General features: G+C 39.3%; 1 protein-coding gene across 1 annotated transcript; it reads left to right on the forward strand.

The window, feature by feature from the left end:
- Positions 1-2,916: 2,916 nt before the first annotated feature.
- On the forward strand, positions 2,917-25,191 carry LOC309546316 (uncharacterized protein). The gene is made up of 5 exons (XM_082245927.1): positions 2,917-3,070; positions 9,195-9,583; positions 16,233-16,347; positions 18,941-19,050; positions 24,766-25,191. The coding sequence occupies exons 1-5, from the start codon at positions 3,019-3,021 to the stop codon at positions 25,096-25,098; spliced, it is 999 nt and encodes a 332-aa protein (XP_082102053.1). The 5' UTR covers positions 2,917-3,018; the 3' UTR covers positions 25,099-25,191.
- Positions 25,192-27,165: the final 1,974 nt, after the last annotated feature.

A 27,165-nucleotide genomic window follows, 5' to 3' on the forward strand; every position in this document is an offset into this window, starting at 1 on the left:
TATATTTAGCTACATGTCTTTGACAAAAAAAAATCCTCAATGAGCGTATTTTTAACCGCTTTAAGACCGGAAGATTTTACCCCATTCCTTTATTCCATTATTTTGTGGTTCAGCACTGCATTAATTTAATGGACAATTGCGCGTTCGTGCGACACTGTACCCAAATTAAATGTATGTCCTTTTTTTCCCCACAAATAGAGCTTTCTTTTGGTGGTATTTGATCACCTGTGCGATTTTTATTTTTTGCGATATTAATAAAAAAGAGCGAAAATTTTGAGAAAAAAAAACAATATTTTTTTACATTCTGATACTGTATATAACATTCCCCAAAAAAATTTATAAATCAAATTTTTTTAACATTTTAGGCCAATTTGTTTTCTGCTACATATTTTTGGTAAAAAAAAAAATCACAATAAGCGTATTTTGATTGGTTTGCGCAATGTTATTGCGTTTACTAACTACGGGAAAGATTTATGTCATTTTTATTGTTTTTTTTTTTACTAGTAATGGCGGCGATCTGCAATTTTTTTTGCGGGACTGCGACATTGCGGCGGACAGATCGGACCCCTAACTGACATTTTTGACACTTTTGGGGGTACCAGTGACATTACTACAGTAATCAGTGCTATAAATATGCACTGTTACTGTAAAAATTACACTGGCAGGGAAGGGGTTAACTTTTACTGGTGATCAAGGGGTTAATGTATGCCTGGTGCTTACTGACGTGTGTGGGGGGAGGGGACCGTGTGACACAGGCACAGATCGCAGGTTCAGCTATGCTGAATCCTGTAATCTGTGACTGCCTGTCCGGGCGGATTTCCTCACTCAATGCCCAACGATCGGGTAAGAGCGACGGTGATCACCACCTCTCCTCCCCTGGCCCGACTCCCGCTGTGTATGAATACAGTGGGAGCGAGCCCCCGGCGGCGCGCGCGCGCCGCCGAGAGAGGGGAATGTCTGGTGACGTAGGTCTACGTCGCCAGATGATAACGAGCCACTGTGCCGCAGTAGAGGCACAGTGAGCAGTTGTAAAGAGTTTAATGATAGGAATAATTCCCCAGCATTGATTTCAGTGGGGGAAATAGTGCCCCATCGTTGGTGTCAGTGGAAGGAATAGTGCCCCATTGTTGGTGTCAGTGGAAGGAATAGTGCCCCATTGTCAGTGTCAGTGGGAGGAATAATGTCCCGTTGTCAATGTCAGGGAAAGGAATAGTGCCCCATTGTTGGTGGTAGTGGGAGAAGTAGTGCCTCGTCATTGTTGTCAGTGAAAAAAATATTGTTTCAACATTTATATCAGCAGGAGGAATAGCGCTTTATATCTGTGGTAAAAAAAATCCCCAAAGGCAGGCAAAAGGGAAACTGCATCCATCCCACAGGCTGCAGTTTGGAGACCACTGCACTAGATGATACACTAAATGGCACTGCTGCACGGGATGATTAAGGTGTGCCCAGGCACATCCGGCACACCCCATGTACACGCCTATGTTCTTCTGTATCTGTTTTGAAATCCTGATGTCATTATATTTCTAATTTATTTTTATGTACCCTCCATGTACTGTATATTCAGTTCTATCTGTGTTGTAAACTGCCCGATTCCTTTTCAAAATATAAAAATAAAGATTGCATGAAAAAAAAAAATAGAGTTGGTACCGTTTTTTTTCAGACGGTGGTTGGCTGCTTTGTAAAAGTGATCTGGGCAGGTGCATCAATTTTACAGTGCTGTGAAGGGCTGACCTTCCACCCTCCACTGCCAACAATACTGCAGTAAATACTGTAGATCTCCTCTCCTCTGTGACTAATGAAGCTGGAAGCAACAAAGATTTTGTCACTTCTGGTTTCAGAGCTGTTATTCCCTGGGTGTTATAGTCAGGGTAGCAGCTAAGCAAACACAATCGGTGCCTGATTATCTGCTTTGGAGGGCAGGGGAGACATGAGGGGTCTATTAGACCCCTCATGTCTCCATAAAGAGTACCTGTCATTCGCTCCCATAAAGAGTACCTGTCATTCGCTCAAAGATATCGCAAGGGGGTTTGTAAGCCCCTTCTGATAACAATAAAGTTATAAATAACTTTAAGTTATTAATAAGTTATTAATAAGTTATTAATAAATTTTATAAAATGAAAAGCATCCCTGCGTTCCTGCACATACACACAAATGGAAATGCATGCATAGGTCCTGCAAGCATATGTAAACAGTGACCACAACACACACATTACCGCCAAAAACATCAGTGTGAGAACCATAATTCTACTGCCATAATTCACAATTAACTCAAAACTAATAACCCTTTAAAGGCTTTTAAAGGGTCACCTATGGGTAAGTTCAGGTATTTTAACTTGTTGCCATTTCACGGGCATGCCCACATTTAAATCTTGACATGTTTTATATATATTACTTTATGCAACATCATCTTTATTTACCAAACAATCTGGTATTATATTGTGTTTGTGCGCACTAAAATTCATTCTAGTGTATTTTTTCCTGAAAATCTAGGTTTGATAAATGGCTGCGCAAATATCATGTAACAAAAAAGAACTGCAACAGCCCCCATTTTATTCCCCAGGGATTTTGCTTTCAGAAAATATATAATATTTGGGGGTTCTAAGTAATTTTCTAGCAAAAAAATAAAATTTTAATGTGTATGAGAAATTAAAAAAATTGCCCTGGACAGCAAGTAGTTAAAGTGCACTTATTACTGTGTATGCCAATATAAATACTTTGGTTAGTGGCAGGGACTTGACTTTATCAACTGAAAATTCGACATAATATATGATGTAATATAAATTAATGATAATATACAATTTTTGTAGAAACAGAATATTTACATGACCACATCCTAGATTTGATCAGAGACGAAAAAAGGATGGTAATTCAGTGAACTCAGTGTACTAGATTTTTTCTTTGAGATGACGAAGGTAAAGAGGAAGTGTGTGCGTAGGGGACCGTGTGTATGCCGCCAGCTGTCATATCTGGGTTTCCTGCATTCACAGCAAACAGATCAGCTATGACCATCCAGAGATGTCCATGGAACTTCTACTTTTTCTTGTATGGCTTCATGTGTATTGCAGATGTAAGTCCATTTTCTTTGCCTGCATAATGTATTGCTCTAGCTTTTGGCAGTATATCTTGTTGTTCTCTAATAGTTACCTGCACTAGTTGGATGCTTAAAGTGGACTTGTCAATATAGAAACATAGAAACTGCCCTTGGTGACTTGGTCTTTAGAGGTACAGGTTCCAGGGTCATCCTGATCCTTCTAGCTTCTTTACCTGAGCTAACTGACCTACCTAGAACAGTATGAAGATCAATTCGATTTTGCAGGCTTTATGTTTGTTTCAGGTCAACTGACAATGGAATGAGGGTCTCTTGTGCACTGTGGGACCAGCACTGCACGGCATTCCTGGTGTGGCACCAGGAGGACCACTCAGGAATGATCACCAGGTAGATTTTAGGGAAGTATGTTGCATTAGAAAAATGTAGGAGGGGGCCTGGAGAAGGACAAGTGCACTAAGCCTTTAAGGAGTAATTATTCAAGCATTATTTGAATAGCTCATTTGGTTTCTATTTTAACCACTTTAACACCGGTGGATTTTGCTGTCTTACGTCTGGGCCACTTTTTGCGATTCGGCACTGTGCGACTTTAACTGACAATTGCGCGGTCATGCAACGCCGCACCCAAACGAAATTTATGTCCTTTTTTCCCACAAACAGAGCTTTCTTTGGGTGGTATTTGATCACCTGTGCGATTTTTACTTTTTGCGCTATAAACAAAAAAAGAGCGTACATTTTGATAAAATAACAATATTTTTCAAATTTTTTATATGAAATTCCCCCCAAAAAAATGTAAAAATCTAATTTTTTTTTATATTTTTGGCCAATTTGTTTTCTGCTACCTATGTTGGGTAAAAAAAATCACAATAAGCGTATTGGTTGGTTTTCGAAAAAGTTATTGCGTTTACTAACTAAGGGAAAGATTTCTGTCATTTTTGGTGGGTTTTTTTTAACGAGTAATGGCGGCGATCTGCGATTTTTTTTGCGGGACTGCGACATTGCGGCAGACAGATCGGACCCTTGACTGACATTTTTGACACTTTTGGGGGTACCAGTGACATTACTACAGTAATCAGTGCTATAAATATGCACTGTTACTGTAAAAATGACACTGGCAGGGAAGGGGTTAATTTTATTGGAGAGGGAGGGGTTAATGTATGCCTGGTGCTTACTGACATGTGTGGGGGGGAGGTGACTGAGTGACACAGGGACAGATCACAGGTTCAGCTATGCTGAACCCTGCAATCTGACCCTGCCTGTCACTTAGGAGATCCGCCCGCTTTGTTTACACAAGGGGGCGGATGTCCAGACTCGATTCCCCGACGATCGGGGAAGAGCAGTGGCGATCGGCGCTGCTCCTCCCCTAGCCCGACTCCTGCTGTGACTGAATACAGCGGTAGCGACACTCCGGCGGCGCGCGCGCCGCCGAGAAAGGGGAGTATCTGGCAACGTAGGTCTACGTCGCCAGACGATAATGAACCACTTTGCCGCAGTAGAGCTCTAGTGAGCACTGGCAAAGTGGTTAAAGTAGACAATGAGAAAAGGTGGCCATAAATGGAAATTATTCTGTAGAGCTGAGGTTTGACACACATAAAAAACAATTATAGTCATGTATATAGGGGCAAACTCAATAGCTAAAGAATAAAATTATTATTTCCAGGTTTTATAGGAAAGTATTCCCTGAAGACAAGATAATTTAACCGCCCTTTGCATGCTGCTCCTCCATAGATACAGTGCAGTTAGTTAGTGTAGCCATCCTAGGACAGGAATTGTGTTAGCAGGAATACTAGGTGATGATAAAAAAAATCTAAAGCAGGCCACAGATGGTGCGATTTTCTTTCCTGCACTCACAGGTTGATTCCACCATCATCACAGTCAGTGTAGATGGGGAATTCCTCCCATGGAGCTATTGTATGGTCCCGGTGGGAGGAGGGCGTAGGGAGCTGTCCCTGCCAGGAGAACACAGTGATTATCGCTAGCAGCTATGGCCACTGGCAGTAATTGCATGCCAAAAATCCAACATGCTGGATGTATCAAAGTCAATTGATGGATCGACTTGGGTACATTCACCCTGCCCATAGATTATTTGAATTTCAGCTAGTTCCTGCTGAACCACCCAAGATCTGAACTATCTATGACGAGCTTAAAGCGTGGTAAACTGCAATATTATATTTTTGCACTTGTGTTTAGATATTGTAAGGAAATCCACTTAAAGGCTCAGTTCAACCAAAATGTCTTACCTTTTAGCAGACAACGGAGAGGTATGCCACCTGATAATGTCTTAAAATCTCTCAGACACTACTGTACTTGAGATCCTAGGGCTGCAAGCCCTTTATGAGGGGCCTGTACTCTCCTTGTTTGATCCAATTATATTATAGTATGGATAAAGCACTAGGAAGTACTTAGGAAACAGAAAGGTGGGTAGGAACACCCAAATCCCCCAGGTAGACAGAAAAAAATGTGGAGATTGGGCTATTGGAGTATCCAAAACATATAAGATGCCAGGTTTGGACTGACCAGGTACCATCTATAAGAAAATCTTTTTTGGGGACTGTCATTAGGAAAATAACAAAATCTTTGTTAATAAAAGTGTTAACTTAGTGGGATTAACTGTATTTTTAATCAAAATTGTATTCTCACTTGTGCAACATTAATATACATATACACACTTCTACACACACAGTATATATCCACACACATTGTTTTTTTCTTTTCATTGTTTATTTATCAATTCAAAAGCAGCGATGTCAATCCTATAAAGGTTGTTTATTGCAAAAATTTCATTTTCCAGTATTTTAAAATGTTGTGATCTGTGATCTTTTGAATCGTGACTGTAGCGTGCAAAGCCTAAATAAATTCTTTTTTTTTTTCCCTTAACATTTTAGAGCTTTAAATGTTCAATTGTCTTCTGATCAGAAGTTTGATTTTAAAATAAACAGTAAATGTCAAGCGCTGTCAAAGACAAATGCACTTAAATTCTTTCTAATTTGATGGAAATTATATATGTGTGTGTGGCCTGCTTAAAAATACAAAAGATCAGTTAGCTGCATGATTTATTTGGAAAGTTTTATCCTGTAGAATGTATAACAGTCAGTGAAGAATGAACACATCACTGTATGCTGCTCACTACAAAAGAAAATATCTGATTTAAATTGTAAATTGTGTAATATAAATAATTTATTTAATAAATCATACTAAACAAATTGGAAACCTTTATTGAAGCTATTGACATCAATAAATAACAGGCAACTCCAGTACTACCTGTTAATAGAGTTGTACATTATTTATCAATGTCAGTGTGATGATTTACATTTTTTTATACATCTGCATTATATATCTTCTATATATAAACAGTTATGTAAACAGTTTATTTGTACACAAAAAATAAATAAAAAAATAAATACATAAATTAAAGCTTTCTGAATATATACATATAAAATTCATAACAAGTCAAGGAAAGCACAGCAATAAGCCACCAAAATCTCTGATCCCTGATTATAATCATATCAATCATATTATATTTTTGGACACATCCTCAAATCAGGCAAGTTTTTTCACATAAACGTATCAAGGTCTTTCAAATGAAGTCATAATTATGGTGTAACAGAAAAAAACTAAGTGTACTGACTTATTTTATTTTAGGACTACTTAATGCTGGACATACAATATACGAAAAATCAGATGAGAATTCTATTGTTTTTGAACGTTCGGCTGATTTTCTGATTAGTTAGTGTTAGTGGAAGACGAATGATAATCGATTTAAAATTTTCAGCCCCGAAAATGCGATTTCAAATTGTGAAATATTTTTGATGAATGAACGAAATTTGTAAGGTTAATAGCTTTCTCGCATGGGAAAAATCTTTCAATTTTTCGTGCGTAGGTGCAAGAAAACTTTAACCTGGAAGTAAAGAAATTAGTGATAATGCAACATAAAATTTTCATGGTTCCTCAGCCATTCTTGGTCCATTGACTTCTTTTAGTTTTCTTGTCCTGTGCCTGTTGTATTGCCATGATACCAAGCATTGCTATGGCAATGGTCCTCTCATCCACATGATCCATTATGGATGGAAAGCTACGGGGATTCTAACGAAGCAAAGATAACGAAGAGGGACAGAAAGATCTGTCCACAACCAACGTACAGAACACTAAGCAGGCATACAGGGAAGGGACGTTGAGAGGTTACATAGTTACATAGTTTGTGAGGTTGAAAAAAGACATCAGTCCATCCAGTTCAACCTATGATGTGTGTGTGTGTTTGCTGTTAACCATACATTGTATACCCCTGTATGTTGTGGTCTTTAAGGTGCCCATTTTTTGAAACTATCGATGCTCCCTGCTGAGAGTTCAATTTTATTTCGTCATTTCCTTTCCAATAAGACCAAATGGAATGATAAACCGGTTAATTTATATCCATTGAACGTTTATCTTTCGAAATTTGGGCGCTACATGATGGTAGTATCTTCAGCCCTTCCGAAAATTATTTTATTTTTCTTTATCGCTATCGTCCGATATTACATATGGTGTATGGCCAGCTTAACTTGCAAAAATAGATTTTGACAGCAGTATTTCACACCACACACATATTAGAGAACACATTAAATTTACAGTGACAAAAGCGTGAGAAACTGCAATCTTGAACCCTACCATTTTAGATAAAAGCACAAATAAAACTTTAATCCAATAATGTTGACAAATATTTCAAATGTCCTTGCGCAGAATATAAACAAAAATACATTCACAATTAAAAATAATTTTGAGCAAAAACTACTATTACACATGCCCTGATATAAAACACAGTTCAGGACAGATATAAGTATTGGTGATGGGTTCAGAAACTACTTCTGCTTACTAATGTAAAGCTGGCCATAGATTTGATTTTTTATTTTGTTCACCCAGCAGGCTGAACAAAACAAAACAGATTCCTCCACCCACACATATTAGTTGGATGGAAAAATCTCTCCCCCGTCAGGACATCACGTTCTGACCCAGAATACACAGATCAGCGGCTGCAGTTAATAGACGACAAATGTTGAAAATTTTCCAACTTATTTATTCAACAGAAATCAATGTAACGATCAGACACACACTCATCGAAATTCAGTATAGACTTATAATCCATCTATGGCCACCTTATCTTAGGTATAACTGATTTGAATTTTAACAAACAATGCAATTCAATATAAACTGGATGTTAGCTAATATTTTTATTATTTAAAAACATTTCAAAGCAATCACACAGTTTTAAGATTTAGAGCTAATGACTGTGCACATATCAAAAGATCTCTTATATGACAGGAGCCATACAGGGTGGTAACTGATAAACACAAGCCTTTAAGGAGTAAATTCTTTAATAAAGTTAAAATACATTGTTGTAGGTCAAGTCGCAGATGTCCATGTAACATGCCATGGAAAGATTGCTGCATGCTCTTGAACTGAACTTTTTTTTTTTTTTGTAATTCTTTCTTTTACGTTTTTCAAAAGCAATACAACGTATATTTACAAAGAATATGAGTGTAGAAACCAGATGGCCATAAACATGACACTGGAAAATATGAAAATTTAGGTCAATACATCATCCAAAAGTTAAACAAGATCCAGATTTCTCATTAGTCATATGTAGGCACAATGCTTAAGTCCTACTTAATTTTTTAGTCTTAGAAAAAAATAGCCACTAGGATCTAGATGTTCCTAAAAATAAACTGGCTTGGACTATACCATACCATACACTGTAAAGTACATTTTAAAGACTCTAGAGCAGTGATTGCGAACGTTGGCATACCAGATGTTTTGGAACTACATTTCCCATGATGCTCATGTGTAGTTGAGCATCATGGGAAATATAGTTCCAAAACATCTGGGGTGCCAAGGTTCACCATCACTGCTCTAGAGTTTATGGAGGCCTCCAATGCAGAAATGGAAGTAGCAGCAGCACAGAATAAAGCAAGGTGACAAAATCATTCCACTTACACAATTATATCCAAGACTAGATTTGTACTCTCCTGCCTCAACACATTATAGTTGCTGGAGAGACATGAATGAAATCAACATCGGCAGTATCCTTGACAAGTATGCAAGCCATTAGATTTGGGTATAGATCATGTGCCAGTGTGCTAATTTTTTTCTACCTATATACTTTCTCTAACAGGTTTTACCTTTGGGAAGCTGATAATCACCCAGGTTCCAAATGAATTGAACATACTAAAAGGAGAGTCTGTCAATGTGACCTGTAGATGGAATATTACAGATGCCCAACGGATCAGAGTAGAATGGAGAAAACACCTTAAATTACAGACATTGGATGACAATGGAACTCTCTTGTCAACTGTCTTGTGGACTTATCCAAATAATACGACTACATTTATACTGATGAACCAAAACAGAAGTTCTTATGTAATTACCAATGACACAGCAGTGATGACACTGGAATCCATTACAGAGGAAGATGAGGGACTGTATGTCTGTAAGATTCTTTCTGAAATACCAACACTGATCACAGGACAAGGAAATGGTACTCTGTTACAAGTCCACAATAATAATAATAATAATAATAATAATAATAATAATAATAATAAATCAAAAGGTAAGTGTACATTGTATAAATTACTATATAAAATGTTAACTACTCATAGCTGGAGAAATATACGTATGGGGGGTGTACTAGTGTGACTTTAAATCAGTGCTGGTTAGTGAACTAGGAGAAGGACAATGTGGAAATTACACTCACAGGACTGTAACAAACTTTTCAATTGGTTGGGGCAGTCTCTCTTTTTTTGCTCTCTGTTATCGTGCTTGGGAGATTCACCCTTTTCTGCCTAAACTGGTGACTAATGTCTCAGAACAGAAAGTGATGCAAAATCAAAAATGTTACAGTCCCCCTCCACATGCAGCATTCACTCTTGCAAACGGTTCTTATCTGCAAGAGATCTCATAAAAGTAGTGGATGTATCATGCCTAGAATGTGTAGGTGCCATTCATTTAACAGCTTTATTACATTAAACCTTGGGATTCCTAGAGCAGTGATGGTGAACCATGGCACCCCCAGATGTTTTGGAACTACATTTCCCATGATGCTCATGAACCCTGCAGTGTAGTTGGGCATCATGGGAAAAGTAGTTCCAAAACATCTGGGATGGCAAGGTTTGCCATCACTGCCCTAGAGCAACTTTTCTTAACTCCAGTCCTCAAGTACCCCCAAAAGGTCATGTTTTCAGGATTTCCCTCGGATGAAACGGCTGTGGTAATTGCTAAGGCAGTGAAACTGATCAAATTACCTGTGCAAAATAATGGTAAGTCTGAAAACATGACCTGTTGGGGGTCCTTGAGGACTGGAGTTGAGAAACATTGCCCTAGAGCACGGTGTTACTTGGGCAAACTATATGTTTACCGTCATATTAGGTGCATATATGTCTTTTGTATAAATAAAGAATTTATTTTAAAAATGTAACAGTTGTCATCGGAACAAGAGGAGGAAGATATTTTTCCAGTGAGGTCATCTGTTCCAATAACAACTAAATATCTAAATATGATTCACCCTTCTTATGGAGAAAATACTTCTCACTTCCTATTGTTTTTGGGACAGTAAGTGAAAGAAAATCTTCCCAAAAGGCCCATTTACATTTTTGAGGCATGTAATGCACGCTGTGTCATGGGTTAACATTCAGGTCCTTAAGGCAGCCAATTGAAAATAATAGGCTGCCAACACACCAAAACATCCTGCAAATCAAACAAGACACAAAATTTGTAATGCACCACAATGCACTATAGTTGCGCTCTGCCTTATTGCGTTGCGTTGCCATTTAAAATGAATGAAACTGCAACGCAGCAACGAATGTAATGCGACTTACTGCAATTTTAACACATTTTAACCCCTTAATGCCTAAGCCTTTTTCTGACATTTGTTGCTTACAAATTAAAATCAATATTTTTGGCTAGAAAACCTACAACCTCCAAACATTATTTTTTTTTTAGCAGAGACCCAGAGAATAAAATGGCGATTGTTGCAATATTTTATGTCACACGATATTTGCGCAGCGGTCTTTTAAATGCTATTTTTTTTTTAAAGAAATACACTTTCATGAACTATTACAAAAAAAAAAACAGTAAAGTTAGCCCAATTTTTTTGCATAATGTGAAAGATGATAAATATATACATAACATGTCATGCTTAAAAATTGTGGACACTCGTGGAATGGTGACAAACTACGGTACTTAAAAATCTCCGTAGGCGGCGCTTTAAAAAATGTTTTTGGTTACCAATTTTTAGAGTTACAGAGGAGGTCTTTTGCTAAAATTATTGCTTTTGCTCTGTTGATCAAGGTGATACCTCACATGTGTGGTTTTAACACTGTTTACATTTGTGGGCGCAACTTGCGTATGCGTTCACTTCTGCGTGAGAGCACATAGGGATGGGACTCTTGAATTTTTCTTATTTATTTTATTTTTTTATTTTTACACTGTCCCTTTAAAAAAAACATTTCTGATCACTTTTATTGCTGTCACAAGGAATGCAAACATCCCTTGTAACAGTAATAATGATAGGTCCTCTTTGTGGAGGGATATGGGGTCTATAAGACCCCAAATCCCTCCTTCGCACTTAAAAGCATTCAAAACGCCAAGTTTGGCTGTTTTGAATGCTGTCATTTCTTTAAATCTGGCGCCTTTAAGGCTCCAGTACCCAGAAGTGATGTCATGACATCTCTTCCGGGTTTCCTCATTGGAGACTCGATCTGGCTTTGTTTGTGTCTTCGGCCAGCTGGCGGTCATGCATGGAATGGGAGACCCGTGGGAGCCGCGGAAGGTGGCGGGGGCGTCCTATCCCGCTGCTTGTAATAACAGCCGAGCAGCTGCTCAGCCACATTGGTTGTTATTACAAGAAAAATGACCATTGGCTCTAAAAAAACGTTACTGGGGTGATGCCTCTAGCTGCAGGCATCACCCTGAAACAACCACTTGAGGCCAAGGCTGCATATTTGAGTTCCGTCGGGGGAAAGGAGTTTAACATTCTTTGCTCTGTCAAACCTGGAGGTGTTGGACATACAGTACCTTAACCACTCCAGATACTGACAGACATACATGTTATGCTGGCCACACACATCACAGCCTAAATGCAAAATCTACAGTAGGTTAGTTAAAGCGGAGTTCCAGCTGTTTCTGGGTTTATTAAAAGTCAGCAGCTACAAAAAGTGTAGCTGCTGACTTTTAATAAACACACACCCACCTGTCACCGGATCCAGTGATGCAGCCGCCTGAAGCCTCAGTTCTCTCCCTCTCCTCTCGTAGGCCCCGGTATTACTAGTGTGGGCACCCGGCTGTGACAGCTTGCGGCTTCACAGTCAAGTGTGCACTGCGCATGCGCGAGACGCGCTGTGCATCTGGAATGGCCGGGCAATCTTCTTGGACCTCTGACGTGTCCCAGAAAATTGCAAGGCCAAGAGATAACAAAAGTGAAACCGTAGCTAGTATTAAAGGATGGGCTCACACAAAGGCAGAAGAGGAGTCCTTGGGCACTGCTGGGGACCTGCTTTACCAGTCTTCCAAATGTAATGTGAAAGGCTCTGCTCTGTCTAACAGTAGGGATCTTCTATATATATCAGGAGTCCTGACATGTTAACATTGTAACAGTATTGTTATAGTGTATTTGGGCTACAGGTGTATGAACAAAGCTTCCAAATCCATCTACAATGTATCTTGGTTCATTCTTATATATGATACACAGCGGTTGATTTACTAAAGCTGAAGAGTGCAAAACATGATGCAGCTGTGCATAGAAACCAATAAGCTTCCAGGTTTTATTGCCAAAGCGTAAAACTCCATTCTCTCAATCAACACTGACAAATTTAATCCTTATGCTGCTAGCCTTAGTAAATAGATAGGAAAGTATATCATATGGACTTGTGTTAAACTTTTTTTTACATTTCTTCAGTTACTTCTTGGTTTCCAGGTCTAAGCAAGTGATGTCATACATTCCAGCAGGCTTCAGAAGGGGAAGGAGGGATTTGAGCTCAGCTTATGCCTGAGCCAAGGGCAGATCGATTCCAATAAGTAAATGATACATCTGCCCTTACTCAAGATGGCCACTGCAGAAATGCCAGGGGGTGTTTTTCAAAATTATTTCTCAGCAAAATAAAGCATAGAGACAAGGATGGATGGGGGGAGTTTGCTTTTAATATTAAACATTAATTCAAATACATTTTTGGTTTGTGGTGCTCAGATGCAGTGCAGTTTCATTTCAAGTTGAAGTTAGAAGCTGATTGGTTTCTATGTAGAGCTGCACCTGTTTTTGCACTCTCCAGTTTTAGTAAATTAAACCCACAATGTTTTAGCAAATTAGGATTTATGTATACTCTAAGCTACAAGAGTACTCTGTAAGCTCTGTGATATCGTAATATTTATAATGGGTGAGCCATAGTCAGTGAACAGAAATTCTCATGATAACACACATATGTTCCATCTTTTGCAAAGGAGGATTAAAGAAATAAAGAAAACAAAATATAGAGGATGACAAATGCAGATCAATGGGGAAATATCTGCCCCTCTATGTGCTGGTCTGCTGTTTCAACCAAACTGTAAACATGCCATTTGAATATGAAATTTCACCACATTCATTAAGCTCTGGGGAAAGTTTTCTTACAACGTTACATCTTATTTACCTTTAGTAAATCAACCCCAATGTGTTTTCTATAGTTGATCAGAAGGTGTGGGTCTTAGGCTAGCCACACACAGCTCAATTTCCCTTGTTCAGCCCTGCAGGCTGAATGAAAAAAGTAAATTGATTCTCTCATCCATGCTACCCAGCGTGGATGGAAGAATTTTCACTGTAATCAGCCATCCGTGGCTAACTAAATGCTCAACGATTTTCCACCTGGCTCAGGCGATTTTTTTAATCAATTTTTTGTCAAGCCAGCTGGTGTTTGGATGGTCACCGATGGCTTGAATTTCAAGTCATCTATATCTATTTTATGAAAATATCTGTTTTTTGCAATTCCTGGTTTTGCTTTCCCTTTGTACTCTGGCCTTTATTTCAGAAGATTCATCATGTACAGCTATAGACCCAACTATTGTTTGAGCTACACGAGCAGCCAGTGAGAGATAAGAGGACCTATAAGAAAAAAATACTTATAGCAGGCCCAATTAGTTTCCAGATTAAAACAGGACCAGAAGTGACAATCACACTAGAATTTCTGCTTTAAAGCATAATGCCACAGATTTTTAATTTTTTGTTGTTTCTGGTCATTTTTTAGTGGACCTTCAATCCCCAGATCCACTTAAGCTTCCTGCACTTCCTCCCTCTACACAATAGAAATTGGTGAATTTTTTGTTAGTTTACTGCTTTTTACATTTTATATCTGGCCCTGACCCTTGTCTAGACAAGAATTATGTGTCCCTGCTTTCTCAACCTCCTAATATATCCCTGCACATATCCCCGAAGGCTGCAGGCTGCAGAAGCAGGGATACACAGTGGCTGGTGGGTGGAGCTCATCGGGGCCGGTCGCCTAAACCCGGAAGAGGCAGCTGGTATCCGATGACTGAGGAGGACCAAGATAGGTGTAGGGGACCTGGGCTGTGGTACCTGAGCAGTGGATTGCAGCAGGACCGCTAGATTCACAGGGCATGCAAGCATGTGAATCAAAGACAACCAACAGCAGGCTTAAATAGTTTGTTCGGGCAAAGTTGGAAAATGGGGTTAGGCTTTATGTTAGAAGCTAGCTTCCTCTAGGGCTTCCCAGGTAGCAAGGATAACTTGCCACAAATTTGTGGCAGTGTTGAATTGTAAATCTGTTAACTTGCTGAACATTTTCACTAGCAAGTTGTACACTTGCAGAGCATTTGAAGGACAAGTTCTAGTTGACACTTTTCCAACTCTTTTGACACTTTTGTAGCAAATTTGTGTGGCAAGTCTCTAGCAAGAGCAACGTTGCAGTGGTGAGTCTACAGCAAGAGCTCTGCAAGTCTACAGCATGGAAATTTAGCCACAGTGACCCCTGTGGTGGAGTGACTATTGAATGTTTGCAAAGAAAGTGTATCTGGAGTCATGCAATGCGGACTTGCTGCAGTTCTGCAACACATTTGGGAAGCCTGGCAAGTCTAGCACTAGCTTAGCAAGTCATTTTCAAACTTGAAGCACGACTGCTTGCTATCTGGTTTGAGAATGCCATTGTTTAGATACATCCACCAGGATTCCCAGGCTTGCCAATATGCAGCATCCATTAAAATATGTAATGGCTTTGCTCTCTCTATGTATTTCAAACTATATAGAATACGTGACTAATAGGGGTAACTGTGACGGACCGCCTGGCACCCATCCTGGGTGCCTCTGCCAAGATACAGCTTCCTTCATAGGTATTATAACTGTAGCTGAGAATTGCACCCAAGAACTAGACAAAACTAGCTTAGGTGCAATTTGGAACTGACTTTATTGTAAACTCACATAGAATATATGCCACACAAAATCAGATAAGAGCTTAATCCCATTATCCTGAACAATGCAAACTTTAATCAGTAATATCATTAGTACATCTAACAGTACATCTAATGAACATCTAACATAAACATAAACACATAAACATCCCACAACAGTTTGGTAACAAGGTGAAGTAGACGCAATACTAGAAAACAGACAGAAACCATTGGTTACTCAATTAACAATGGGGATTCACACCTAGGGGACCCACAATGTGAAATTATACAATGAGAAAAAGACACCTTAATAAACAAATTACACATAGCAGCAGGAGACCTCAGCATCAGGTTGTTTTAAGCTGATTATAATCTTCTGCTTAGAGTCTCTGAGTCGGTGGGGGGGGGGGGGGGTTGAAGCAATCAATGCTGGTTTGGGCACAGAGGCTCCAAATCTGTATCCAGGTCCTAGGTTCCCAGAGTCTGTGTGTTTTTGGGGAGATATGGATCCGAATCTGAAGCAAAACCACTCCAAAGGTCCCCCAGGCACACACCACACAGAATAGAGCCCCCTCACAAAACGGGCCCATAGTCAGTAGGCAATAGGCTTCTTTGCAGTCTCCTTCAAAATCCCCTGTCCCGGTTAGGTCTGTCACAGTAACCACCAAGATACCAAAATCTGGTATCTCCCAACCTTGCTGGGAGGGCGAAGTAAAGACACAAACTATTGTCAGAAAGTATACCTACAACAATGCCAACAATATATTATAATATAAGCAGCAATACTAATAAAAAATGTTTTACTATTTTTACAGATACTCTAGGTTTGTTGGCCATCATTTGTGTATTTCCTGTTGTGATAATTGTTGGATACCTTATTTGGAAAAGGAAGAAAAGACCACGTATGTATATAGTTTCTTTTTAATATTCTAAACGAAATATGTGAAATGCAGGGAACACCATTGCTTGTTTAGTGATATCAGTTGCAGTTTTCATGAGCATTTGCTTATAGTTAAGCAGGCCTGTCTTCACTACATAGAACTTGTAAAGGGTAACTCCACTTTCGTGGGAAAAAAATAGCAAATAAAAAACAAAATAATATAGCATATACAATTGCGTCTCAATTCATATTGTAATAGAATGTTATTAAAAATTACCTTTCTTTTTCAATCTGCAGCTCTGTAGATTTCTGTAAAATGCAATGCAATATGGCTACCTGGAGGTGTTCTGTACACAGAATGTGTACAGAACGTCCCCCCCCTCCCTGAACCATCATTTTCTGAATGTGTGATTGGCCTAAATATTTTTCCAGAAGTCTGCACTAAGATACAAGTCAGATTTCAGACATCCCCTGTAACAAAAATGTAATTTGTGGCGAGATACTCACCATACAAAATCATCATCTAAAGGAATGCAGACCCTGCCACTTTCCTCATTAGAGCCCTGCAGGCGCAGCATCTGATAATTATGAAATCACTCACATTAGATTCATTTTCCACATGGACACAGACAAACACACAAGGATTTCTTCAGAATAACAAAAGGTAGGATTCTACAACAAAGTTTGTTAAAATCCTTGTCATGTATTGAGATCACCCAGACGGGAATGATTTTTTTCTCAACAAAAGTGGAGTTACTCTTAAAGATGGTTTAGTGGAACTTTTTTTTTTTTTTGCCAAAAATGTTTTTATTTTACTTTTACAAAAACAGTAGTACTGATGAAGAAGAATCAATTTTCATACATTTTTAGAAAAGATGTCTTGGTACAGATCAGGCCTTTGCATACTAGGATAAGAGTCCACAGCAACAGAAAGTCATAAAAGAAAAACATAGAAAATCCTTTACAATGGTAATTGTCATAGCACATAGGGTGAAAAACATCATAGTGTTGACAAATCTTTTAGGTACCTCTGAGAGGACATGAACTGAGCAAGCAGCTGAGAGAACGCAAAGCACACACCAAGTAGAATTCATCTTCATAGAGGAAAAGCAGAAAGGAGAAGGAAGAACTGATACAAGCTTAATAAAATACAAAGTTGGAGAGGGAAACCAAATGGGGAAAGAGAGAGGGGGAAAAAAATGGGGCAGGAGGTTAGGAGGAAGGAACAAAGGGAGAACATGGAAAGAAAGAGAGATTTGAAAGAAAAAAGAGTAGAGTGAGAAAGAGTGGAAGACTATGACAGCTCATTGCCTATCCTCCTGCCTCAACCTCCAAATCCTAAAAAGAAGGGGGACTACATCTACCTTGGGTGAAGTGGAGCATTTTTTTAACCTTTTTTGGCTCTCCTCACTATTAACAGATTACCTATCCCATTGGGGTTCCCACCAAGCTTTACACTGGAGTTGTGTGTTCCAAGTCAAGCAAGCTGTAAAAAATGCAAGAATGCCCCACTACAATGTGCTAAAGTACAATCTCGCAGTATTTTTTTAATCACTCAGCTGTTCTGGAAGGCAGCGATAAGACATTGCAAGTGTCAAAGCTAATTTTTTTTTAGTTATAATGTTTTTATATTGTGGATAGAATAAGTGAGGGTTAAAACCACTGTAATTTTTTTGCCTTCCGTGTCTCATTAGGGAGATTTCCCTTGACTTCCTCCCCTGTACACTCAACAGAAATGAACAGGATATCATTCCAATGTTGAGGAAATCCCCTCTTGGACAGCTATCACTGGAACAATTATCCCAGTGGAAGATTTTCCCTCTAATAGTGTTCTTGTGGCAATTCCAAATATTTCGGGTTTACCCTCACTTTAATTCCCGGTGATGATGGCAATTAGAAAGAGCGAATTATTGTAATGAGAAGACAGACAGCAATAAAAAATGTACAGTTGTTTTAACCCATCACCACTCTCCAAATCTAGAAAAAAGATTTGCCTTTAGTTATATTCTAAGAATAAGAACATACTGGGGTTGATTTATTAAAGCAGTAGAGTATTTTTCTTTTGCAAAGTGAATTTTCACTTAAATAAGTGAATGAGGTAAGGATGTGTTCACCTTAAATGCCTAATCACATGCAAGGATAGTTTTTATAAATTAACTTTAGCTTTCTCACATGATTAGATGATTGAAGTCAGCGCATTTTTGACTTATTCACAAACGTGAACAGCCATTACGTCTTTAGTAAATGAATAATGTGTTTTACAACATATATTATAGTGTAACTAACATAATAGTCAATAGTAAACAAAATAGGAACAATTTGAACATCTTTTTTCAATTTTTTGTGTAAATAATTTTTGCCATTTTGCAGTAGTGATAAGCTACTATTAAACAGTAAAAAACATGTTTATTATACATGGGAGTAGTATGAAATTGTATTCAATGTATGCAACCCCCCTCTTCTGATAGAATTACAGAATAAAAGTGTTTGAGGCTATTTAGTAAACCTTTTACCTCTGACATAAACACTGTTCATTTTTTTTATCAAAATAGTTGCACTTTAGTTGTCTTTTATTGAGCATTTCAATAATACATATTTTTGTTATATTTTCCAAGAGAGGAGAATCTTACAAAAAACTGAACAAGAATCAATAGAACTTAATCACCTGGGTGAAGAAAATAACGATGCTGATGAGAGCTCCTCTTCTAGCAATTCTGCGACATGGGTAATTGCTTCAGTGTTATTTCTGTTGAGCCCTGGCTCAGTATTAGTAGGGGGATAATGCAAATGAAAAGAAGGAAATGAAAATCTTAACTGATTTATGTATAAAGTTTCTCCTTTCTGAAGCCAACTGCCTTTGGCTTTGCCAGCAAGCAAAACAGGAAAGTATTTGTAAAATTTATTGTAGAATATAATCTGGGCACTAAATACTGGTCTAATCACAGAACTCCTTTCCCGCTTCTCGTAATGACAGCCGAGCGGCTGCTCAGCCGCATTGGTTGTCATTACCAGAAAGCCGACCGTCAGCTCTAAACAACGGTACCGGGGTGATTCCTCTAGCAGCAGGCATCACCCCAGTACAACCCCCTGAAGCCGAGGCCGCATATTTGCGTTCCGTCGGCGAAGGGGTTAATGTTTAGCATTGTGTGCTCCAGCTCAGATGCCAGCCCCATCCATATCGTAACATAACAATAAAGAATAACTAAACTCTCTCAATCAACATGAACTATTTTTAATCGTTATGTTGCTAGCCTTGGTTAGGAAGGTATATTACATTTACTTGTTTTAAACTTTTTTCTTACATTTCTTCCTTGTTTCTGGCCTCGGTCAAAATGATCCCATGCATCCCAAGGGCATTTTGTTTTCTTGCATCTGGAGAAAAGGAAGAAGGGACTTTCTCAGCTCCCGCCCTACAAGCTATGGGCAGATAGATTCCAGGAAGTAAATGCTACATGAATCATCTGCCCTTAGGCATACCTCCAAACTTTTTGAGATGGGAATGAGGGACACCTTTTAGCAAAAGTATGTAGACATAGGACACACCCCCTGCCACACCCCCTTAAAGGAGGATTATACAAAAAAAAATAGTGCTCTTTTAGCACTACTATTCCTTTATACTGAAAGCTTTGATGAATGATGAATGAAAGCTTTAGCACTGGGAAACACTTTTTGAAAGATAAAAAATGCATTTTACATACAACTGTATAGATCAGTCCAAAATGATGGACAAATGAGGAGGAAAGAGGGACAGAGGGACATTGTTCAAATTCCAAATCAGGGACAGTCTCTGGAAATCAGGGACAGTTGGGAGTTATGCCTTAGGGCTTGTTCATATTGGAACATGGTGCTGGAAAAGGAAACTCATTTTCCTTATGCTTTTCCACACACCATGTTTAAAAAGCACTGGGTATGTGATTTTCTGCGGGTATCAATGTAATCCTAATGACATCCAAAAAGCAGATCACAATCGCAGTACATTTGCTTGCACAGCATGACATGGTACTGCAGTACGGTGCGATCCGGTTGCAGTGCATTTTTAAAAGTAGTTAATGCGCTACTTTTGCATGATCCAGTGTGATTTCAGTCAATTCAAATGAATGGTCTGAAAAGCTCATTGCATAGGATGACAGAGCACATTCCTGTGCGATTCTGGTGTGAACCGCACTTGCTCAAGATAGCTACGACCAGAAATGCTAGGGAGGTATTTTTAAAAGTGATTTCTCAACAAAATAAAGCACGGAGACATGGATGGATGGGTGAATTTGCTTTGAATATTAAAAATGAGTTAAACAGCATTTTTGGTTTGTGGTGCTCAGATACAGTTTAGTTCCACCTTAAAAAAGGTATGCATCAGCAATATACAGCCATAGGCAGTATTAATAAAGAGGTTGTATACCTCCTAAAAAAATAAATAAATAAAAACCTGTAAGACAAAGGCAAAATCAGCTAGTATGCATCACATACTTGCTCATTATGAATTACTTACCTTAGAACGAAGCCCTTCCAGCGGCGCCCGCACAATGCTGAAATGACCGACATGTTCACCCATCTTCCTTCCTAAGTCCTCTGGCCGTCTGATTGGCTGGAGCCGCGATGACGCCACTCCCGCGCATGTACGTGGGAGCCGCCGTTCACGGCACAGGGCTCTGAAGGAACGACACAGGCGGCCTTTCCTTCAGAGCGCATGCTCCAGTGATGTCACTGGCTGCATGTAAATTAAATATCATATTTACTTTACCTATAGGTAAGCCTTATCAAAGGGTTACCTATAGGTAAAAGTTACAGAGGGAAGTTTATTTCCTCTTTAAGGGCCCTGTACTGAGTTGGTATGTAGGTTGCATCTGCTTTACGAAACACTAGGCAACGTCCTGGTTGCCATGCTAAATATTTTTAGAATCAATGACCTTGAGCAAGCATACAAATGTGATTCTGACTTTGCATCTGTTGAGTAAATCAGAATCTACAGAATTAAAACCAGAAACGGCAGGTCAACTAGCATTTTAAAATAAGGTAAAAAAAACAGCAGCCTACATAAATTTCTCATTATATTTATTTAGGCCCCTCACAAAGGGAGCATATTACTTATTATAGCCAATTAGATTGTACTATTTTCAATTGCTAGTGCTGATGGTCTTGATCTTTTGTGAATGAACAATTAGGGAGCTCTATTGGTGCCAGTTCCATCCTTGGCACCAGACATTGGGGTTATTTAGTAAAACTGGAGAGTGCAAAGTCTGGTGCAGCTTTGTGTAGAAAAAAATCAGCTTCAATTTTTTTTTTTTTTAAAGCATAACTGAAAAAGCTGAAGCCAGAAGCTGGTTGGCTTCCATGCACAGCTGCACCAGATTCTGAGTGCTCCAGTTTTAGTAATTCTCCCCAACTAAATCAGATTATGTGATGCAGGAAATGCAGCAAAGCCTGTGTGTTTCTTGCATTGTGATGCAATTACACGGCGTCCAATTCGATTTGTGGCAGTGTCAATGTTTCCTTAACGACACCCCGAAACAGATACTAAAATGCAGTGCGATTGCCAGAATCCCATCGCATGGCTGTGAAAACCCATGTGATGCAATTGAGATACTGGAGAAAAAAAGGGTCCTGCACCATTTTAGTGCAGATGCTATGCAATTTCAGCCATACAAAATGTATGGCTAAAATCGCACCGTACAGACATCGCATGTGATGTGCAAAGGAATGTGGTGCGATTTCTGTGTGAATCACATGCGGTGTTTTTCCATGCACCAATGTGAACCTAGCCTTAGGGATGGCTGAGTAACACTGAGCAAACAATGCACTCACAGTAGTCCCTGATCACAGACACCTGTTCGGCGGAGAACAGCCAACACTCAACTGCTTGCAGTCCTGACCAATAAACCACTCTATAATAAATCAGTTCATGTGAAAAATGTTTCAGATGCTCAAACTGATGCAAGATCCCGCTTATGTAATATATGTTACAAATATATACAGATGTTGGGAAATAGAGAACTGAAAAAAAAGTCTTCATCTGCTAAAAATAATAAATAGTGAAACTGCCCGTGTTCTTTTTGAAATCACAACCCTTTTTTTAAAAAATGTGGTCAGCTATATGTACCAGGGAAATGTATATATGAAGCTTTTGCATTAGGCAGGACAAACGGCAACGTTCAGGTACAAAGTGCAGAAAAAGCTGTCAGATTTTGGTATACTGAAGTCTGATAAAATTCTAATGAATAACCCTGATGGAATTCTATAAGGGTTTCCTTTCCTGGTGAGCTACCAAATCTGGCCCTGCTATCTGTTCAACACTGTAGAAAATGTACTGGTCTGTGGGCCTTGACGTAAATTGGCAAAGGACTCCAAGGAATTAGTATAATCAAAATGAGGTCATTTATGTTATGATAATGTTATGACACCCAGAAGGAAGCCATACCATCCTAATTCATTAGGTGAAAGCCTTGAAGGACCTAGTTTGGTGCCTCATTTTCAGCTCTAAAACAGTACTTCTTGGCTCAGAGCTTTTGGTTGTAATGGATTATCTGACCCTAATGCTTCGTACACACGCAACGATAGTTGGCCGTGAATTTTTGGCCAACGTCCGATCGGCCGATTTTCGGCTTGTTAGTGTGATGCTTCCGACAACCGACTCCGACTTTTCGGCCGAACAAAATCTGGTGTGCATGCTATAAAATTTTTGTTGGCCGTCAACAGAACGGCCGATTTTTCGTCAGTCAGTACAGATTTTGGCAGACAAAAGTCAGATGAGCAAGACTGGGCATGCTCAGAGAAGAAAAAACACACGGAAAGTAAACAAGAACATGACATCACTTCTGAAGTTGGTTGTTGTTGGCCGATAAAATTTGTGTGCAGTCTAGAGCACATTTCAACCAACACAGCAACACTGGACAAAAGACGGCCAATCGGTCGGCCGATAATCGATGCGTGTGTACGAGGCATAACTCTTAACTCTCCTGCTACCTTAAATACTACAAAGTATATGTAAAGCCAAATGTGTTTCGACTTAGAATAGAGTGGAGCATGTTAGAACCTCCACTGTTGTGTTTCCACTAGGGAGACTTACCCTCACTATTGGCCTGGGTGAACATTTTCTCCAGTACAAAAAAGTGCTAGAAAACACAAAATGCTTCAGATGTTTGAAAACAGGTGGCGAGGGAAACTCTTTCAATGAGGAAATTGTTTCAGGTGACAACTGTCTAAGGCGCCATTCACACTTGTACGACTCCAAAGTTCGGCGACTTTGGAGTGCAACTTTGGTGCAACTTTGACGTAACTTTGGATGGGTGCGACTTGGATGTGAATTGTTGTCCCTCTGCAAATTTGGACCCGCTGTTGCATGTAAACATTCAGGTACAACTTTCATGCAACTTTTGAGGGTTAGCAATGAAGTCTATCTATGGCCCTCAAGTTGCATGACAGTAGGACCAAAGTAGTGCATGAGCTAATTTGAAGTTGCTGCAACTTTAAGTCGCACATATATGAATGCTTATCATTGGAAAATATAGAGTACAACTTGTTATGCGACTTTGATGTCCAAAGTCATATGACAAGTTGCACAAGTGTGAATAGCGTGTAAAAGGGGATTTCCCTCACTTTCAAGGGGTATCCTCATAATTCTTACAATGTCTTACAGAGAGTGATAGGAAATCCCTCCAACAGGACAAAGGCAGAGAAAAAGAACCCCAGCTGAAAAGGGTCTTAATCTTAATCATTCCCTACTTTATCAAAAAACAAATATAAAAATGTATACCTTGCATACACTTGAAGAGGCATCTTTACCAAAGATTCTCTGCAGGTGAATCTCCCTGGCCTGGTGCATGTTTTTTTAAATGACAGTGGTTGATTCGCTGCCAGTGAATGCTTGGTGAATGTTGCATTTACTTCTTTGTAAATTTTCCCCCTATGTACACTATACATCTTAATGTCAAAGTTTAGCTAAATAATGTCAAAGTTCAGCTAAATACCTAGCTAACTCTAAATCTACTGGCAGCCACATTCTAAGACAAATCTATCTCGCTCTGTAAAGCAAAATTCGCTATACATACCTTTTCTGCAGCCACTCTGGTCCAGTCCCACGCTGAGCTGTCAGTGGCAGCGTCTCTGTGTAGGCGTGTGCAGAAGAGGCAGCCGACAACGGAAGCCCCATAATAAGTCTGTGGGGGACGTCACTTCCCAGGCATTTCCCTGCGGTTGTCGGCTGTCTCCTTCACTCAGCATCCGCCGATGTAGACCGGACCGGATCTGCTTCAGAAAAGGTATGTTTAGCAATTTGTGCTTTACAGGGTTAGATAGATTAGTCTTAGAATGAGGCTGCCAGTAGATTTAGAGTTAGTTCGTTTTTGGCTGAACTTCCACTTTAAATACTCAAACCTCCAACTTTACTAGGCCTGGTGATGTCAGTACCATCAAATTACAGGTTACATTGTCTTCTGTGGATTTACAGGCTATATCAACATTATACGAGTCATTTGACTACTTTGCAATGAAGAACAAAGATGAGAAGCCTGCAGAGTGCTCGGACATACGTGCTGACTGTTCCAATGGTCCTGCTGCCAGCTCCAGAAATCCTACTACCTTCTCAAACAATCCTGCTGCCTGTTCCTATGTTCCTGCCTGCTCTAATGATCCTGCCACCTGCTCTGATGATCCTGATGCCTGCTATGAACAGATTGCTGCCTGCTATGAGCAGATTACTGCCTGCTCTACTGAAGCCACTACTTGTCCCGATATACCTGCTGCCTGTTCAGACACAAAAAGGAGAAGTACAAGAATTTGAACTAGTTTTTGATATCTGATTTCAAAAAATGAACTAACATTTCACATTCAGCACAGTATGGGTGAAATAAAATTAAATTTTTTATGAGAGTAAAAAAAAAACAAACATTATAACACATAATGGTTATTATGAACAGTATCTGTTAAGACCAAGGTAGGGTTTGTCAAAGCAAGAAGTGGAAAAAATTCCCTAATGGCCACTCTAGATTTTGACAAATGAGGATTACAGCTAAAAGAGAAAATAGACCAGTTGCATTCATGGTTAGCAACAATTTCCCAGTACAGTATTAGGCCAGGAGCTGAATGCGCAGCATAAGTGGAAGACCTACATAACTGAGTTTGCAAGTCTAGGCTGTAGTTAGTGCAGGGTTAAATTATATAAAAAAAATAGTCTTATCCTATTGGTGGGGGAAAAGGTGTGGCAGGGTGTGGCTCCAGTAGACTGATAGGAGGGTGGAGCTGCCTCAAGGGTCAGTTGGAGCAATGACAAGCTTCTCCTACCCTACCCCCCCCCCCCCTCCACACTTTTGGTCTAGTTGTTTTTTCCCTCTTCTCTTGCTTTTCTTTTCTTCTCCTCTGCCAAGGCAGTTGCGGTTGGTCATGGTGGGGATTGTTTCCTAAGCGCTCACTCTCGGGGTGAACTGGTAGTATCATAGCAGCGGGCAGGGGTCTCAGGGTTTTTGAAGGTGGAGATGGTTTGAAAGTTCTTGTAGAATGATGAGTTGGGCCAATCTCAGGTATGGGTGTACCTTCCCTACTAACTGATGTCAGAAACGTGTTATTGGGCTGTATTGGGTGGTAACTTGGTAAGCAATTGTCCCCTAGGTAATGTAATTGCGGCTGGGTGCCTTGATATGGAAGTTCAGCGGCAGATACAGCAGGTTGGTAGATCACATGTGCCTTCAAAGACTTACTAGAATGTCAGTAATTTACATTATTGTTACTTTTGAATGTAATGTTAAAAGCTGTAATTTTGCTATTGATGGCTATTTAATAAAAAGGCTTATCTGGCCATTTAAATCCAAATAAAGACGGTCGCGGTTTGATTTTTTCCTGAAAAGATGTACTCGGTGTAATTTTGGTAAGATCATGGCAGTCTTAACATTGGCAATAGCTCAGTAATGTATGAACAGTCATAGGTTTGCAGGTGAGGAAACAGGCACAGTAATTACTATCCCTCAGACATAAAAGATGGGTTCACAATAAGGGCCGCTATGTTTGTATTCTATCCTCAAATCAAAATTTATAAGTACAGACCAAGTCTGCCTCTAGAGCCAATTAACTTTAACCATTGCTTTTGGCCTGAAGCAGACACCTCTCCATGGGTAGATATTATTTACCAACTTGTTTTTTTTTTTTTCTCTAAGAAATTGCATTTATTGTAAATTTTTGAAATCCTCTGTTTATGACAACGTGCGATTATACATAGTCAAAATCAGTGCAATTTGGTCAATATAAAAGTAAATATATGACATTTTTTTCCGTTATATACACTGATCAGCCATATCTTTTGACAACAAAACAGCCTTGACCAATTAGGGCATGGCTGCCACTGCACCTCTGAAAGTATGCTGTGGTATCTGGCATCAAGCAGTCAGTAGCAGATCCTTCAAGTACTGTAAGTTGCGAAGGGGAGGCCTCCATAGATCAGACTTGTTTTTCCAGCACATTCCACAGATGCTCGATTGGGTTGAGATCTGGAGAGTTTGGAGGCCAAGTCAACACCTCAAACTCACCTCAACACGTCAAACTCGTTATTCCTCAAATATTTTTTTTTTAAATATGTTTATTAGGCATTTCAATGTACATGAAACATCAACAAAAATAAGAAAACAAAAAACAAACAATCGGGGTAACTAGTCAAGTCATGACCTATGCAGGGGAGCAGTGAAGTCAAGCAAACATAAGTACATTACAGCAGCTAAGATAACACTTAGAGAGTAATGGTGCGGAAATACTGGCGAAGACTAAAGAGTTCCAAGGATGGCCCCGCTAGGGGCAGACAACTGTACATACACTTTAAAAAAAAAAAGTAAGGGTAATCAGCATTATTATGCAGTGGAAGGTT

This window comes from Pelophylax lessonae, assembly GCF_965119305.1.
Source record: "Pelophylax lessonae genome assembly, chromosome: 1".
Classification (NCBI taxonomy): Eukaryota; Metazoa; Chordata; class Amphibia; order Anura; family Ranidae; genus Pelophylax; species Pelophylax lessonae.

Coding starts and splice junctions, on each gene's coding strand:
- LOC309546316 (XM_082245927.1), top strand. CDS start 3,019: ATGTCCATGGAACTTCTACTTTTTCTTGTATGGCTTCATGTGTATTGC. Junction 3,071..9,194: donor GCTTCATGTGTATTGCAGAT/GTAAGTCCATTT, acceptor TTTCTCTAACAG/GTTTTACCTTTGGGAAGCTG. Junction 16,348..18,940: donor GAAAAGGAAGAAAAGACCAC/GTATGTATATAG, acceptor ATATTTTCCAAG/AGAGGAGAATCTTACAAAAA.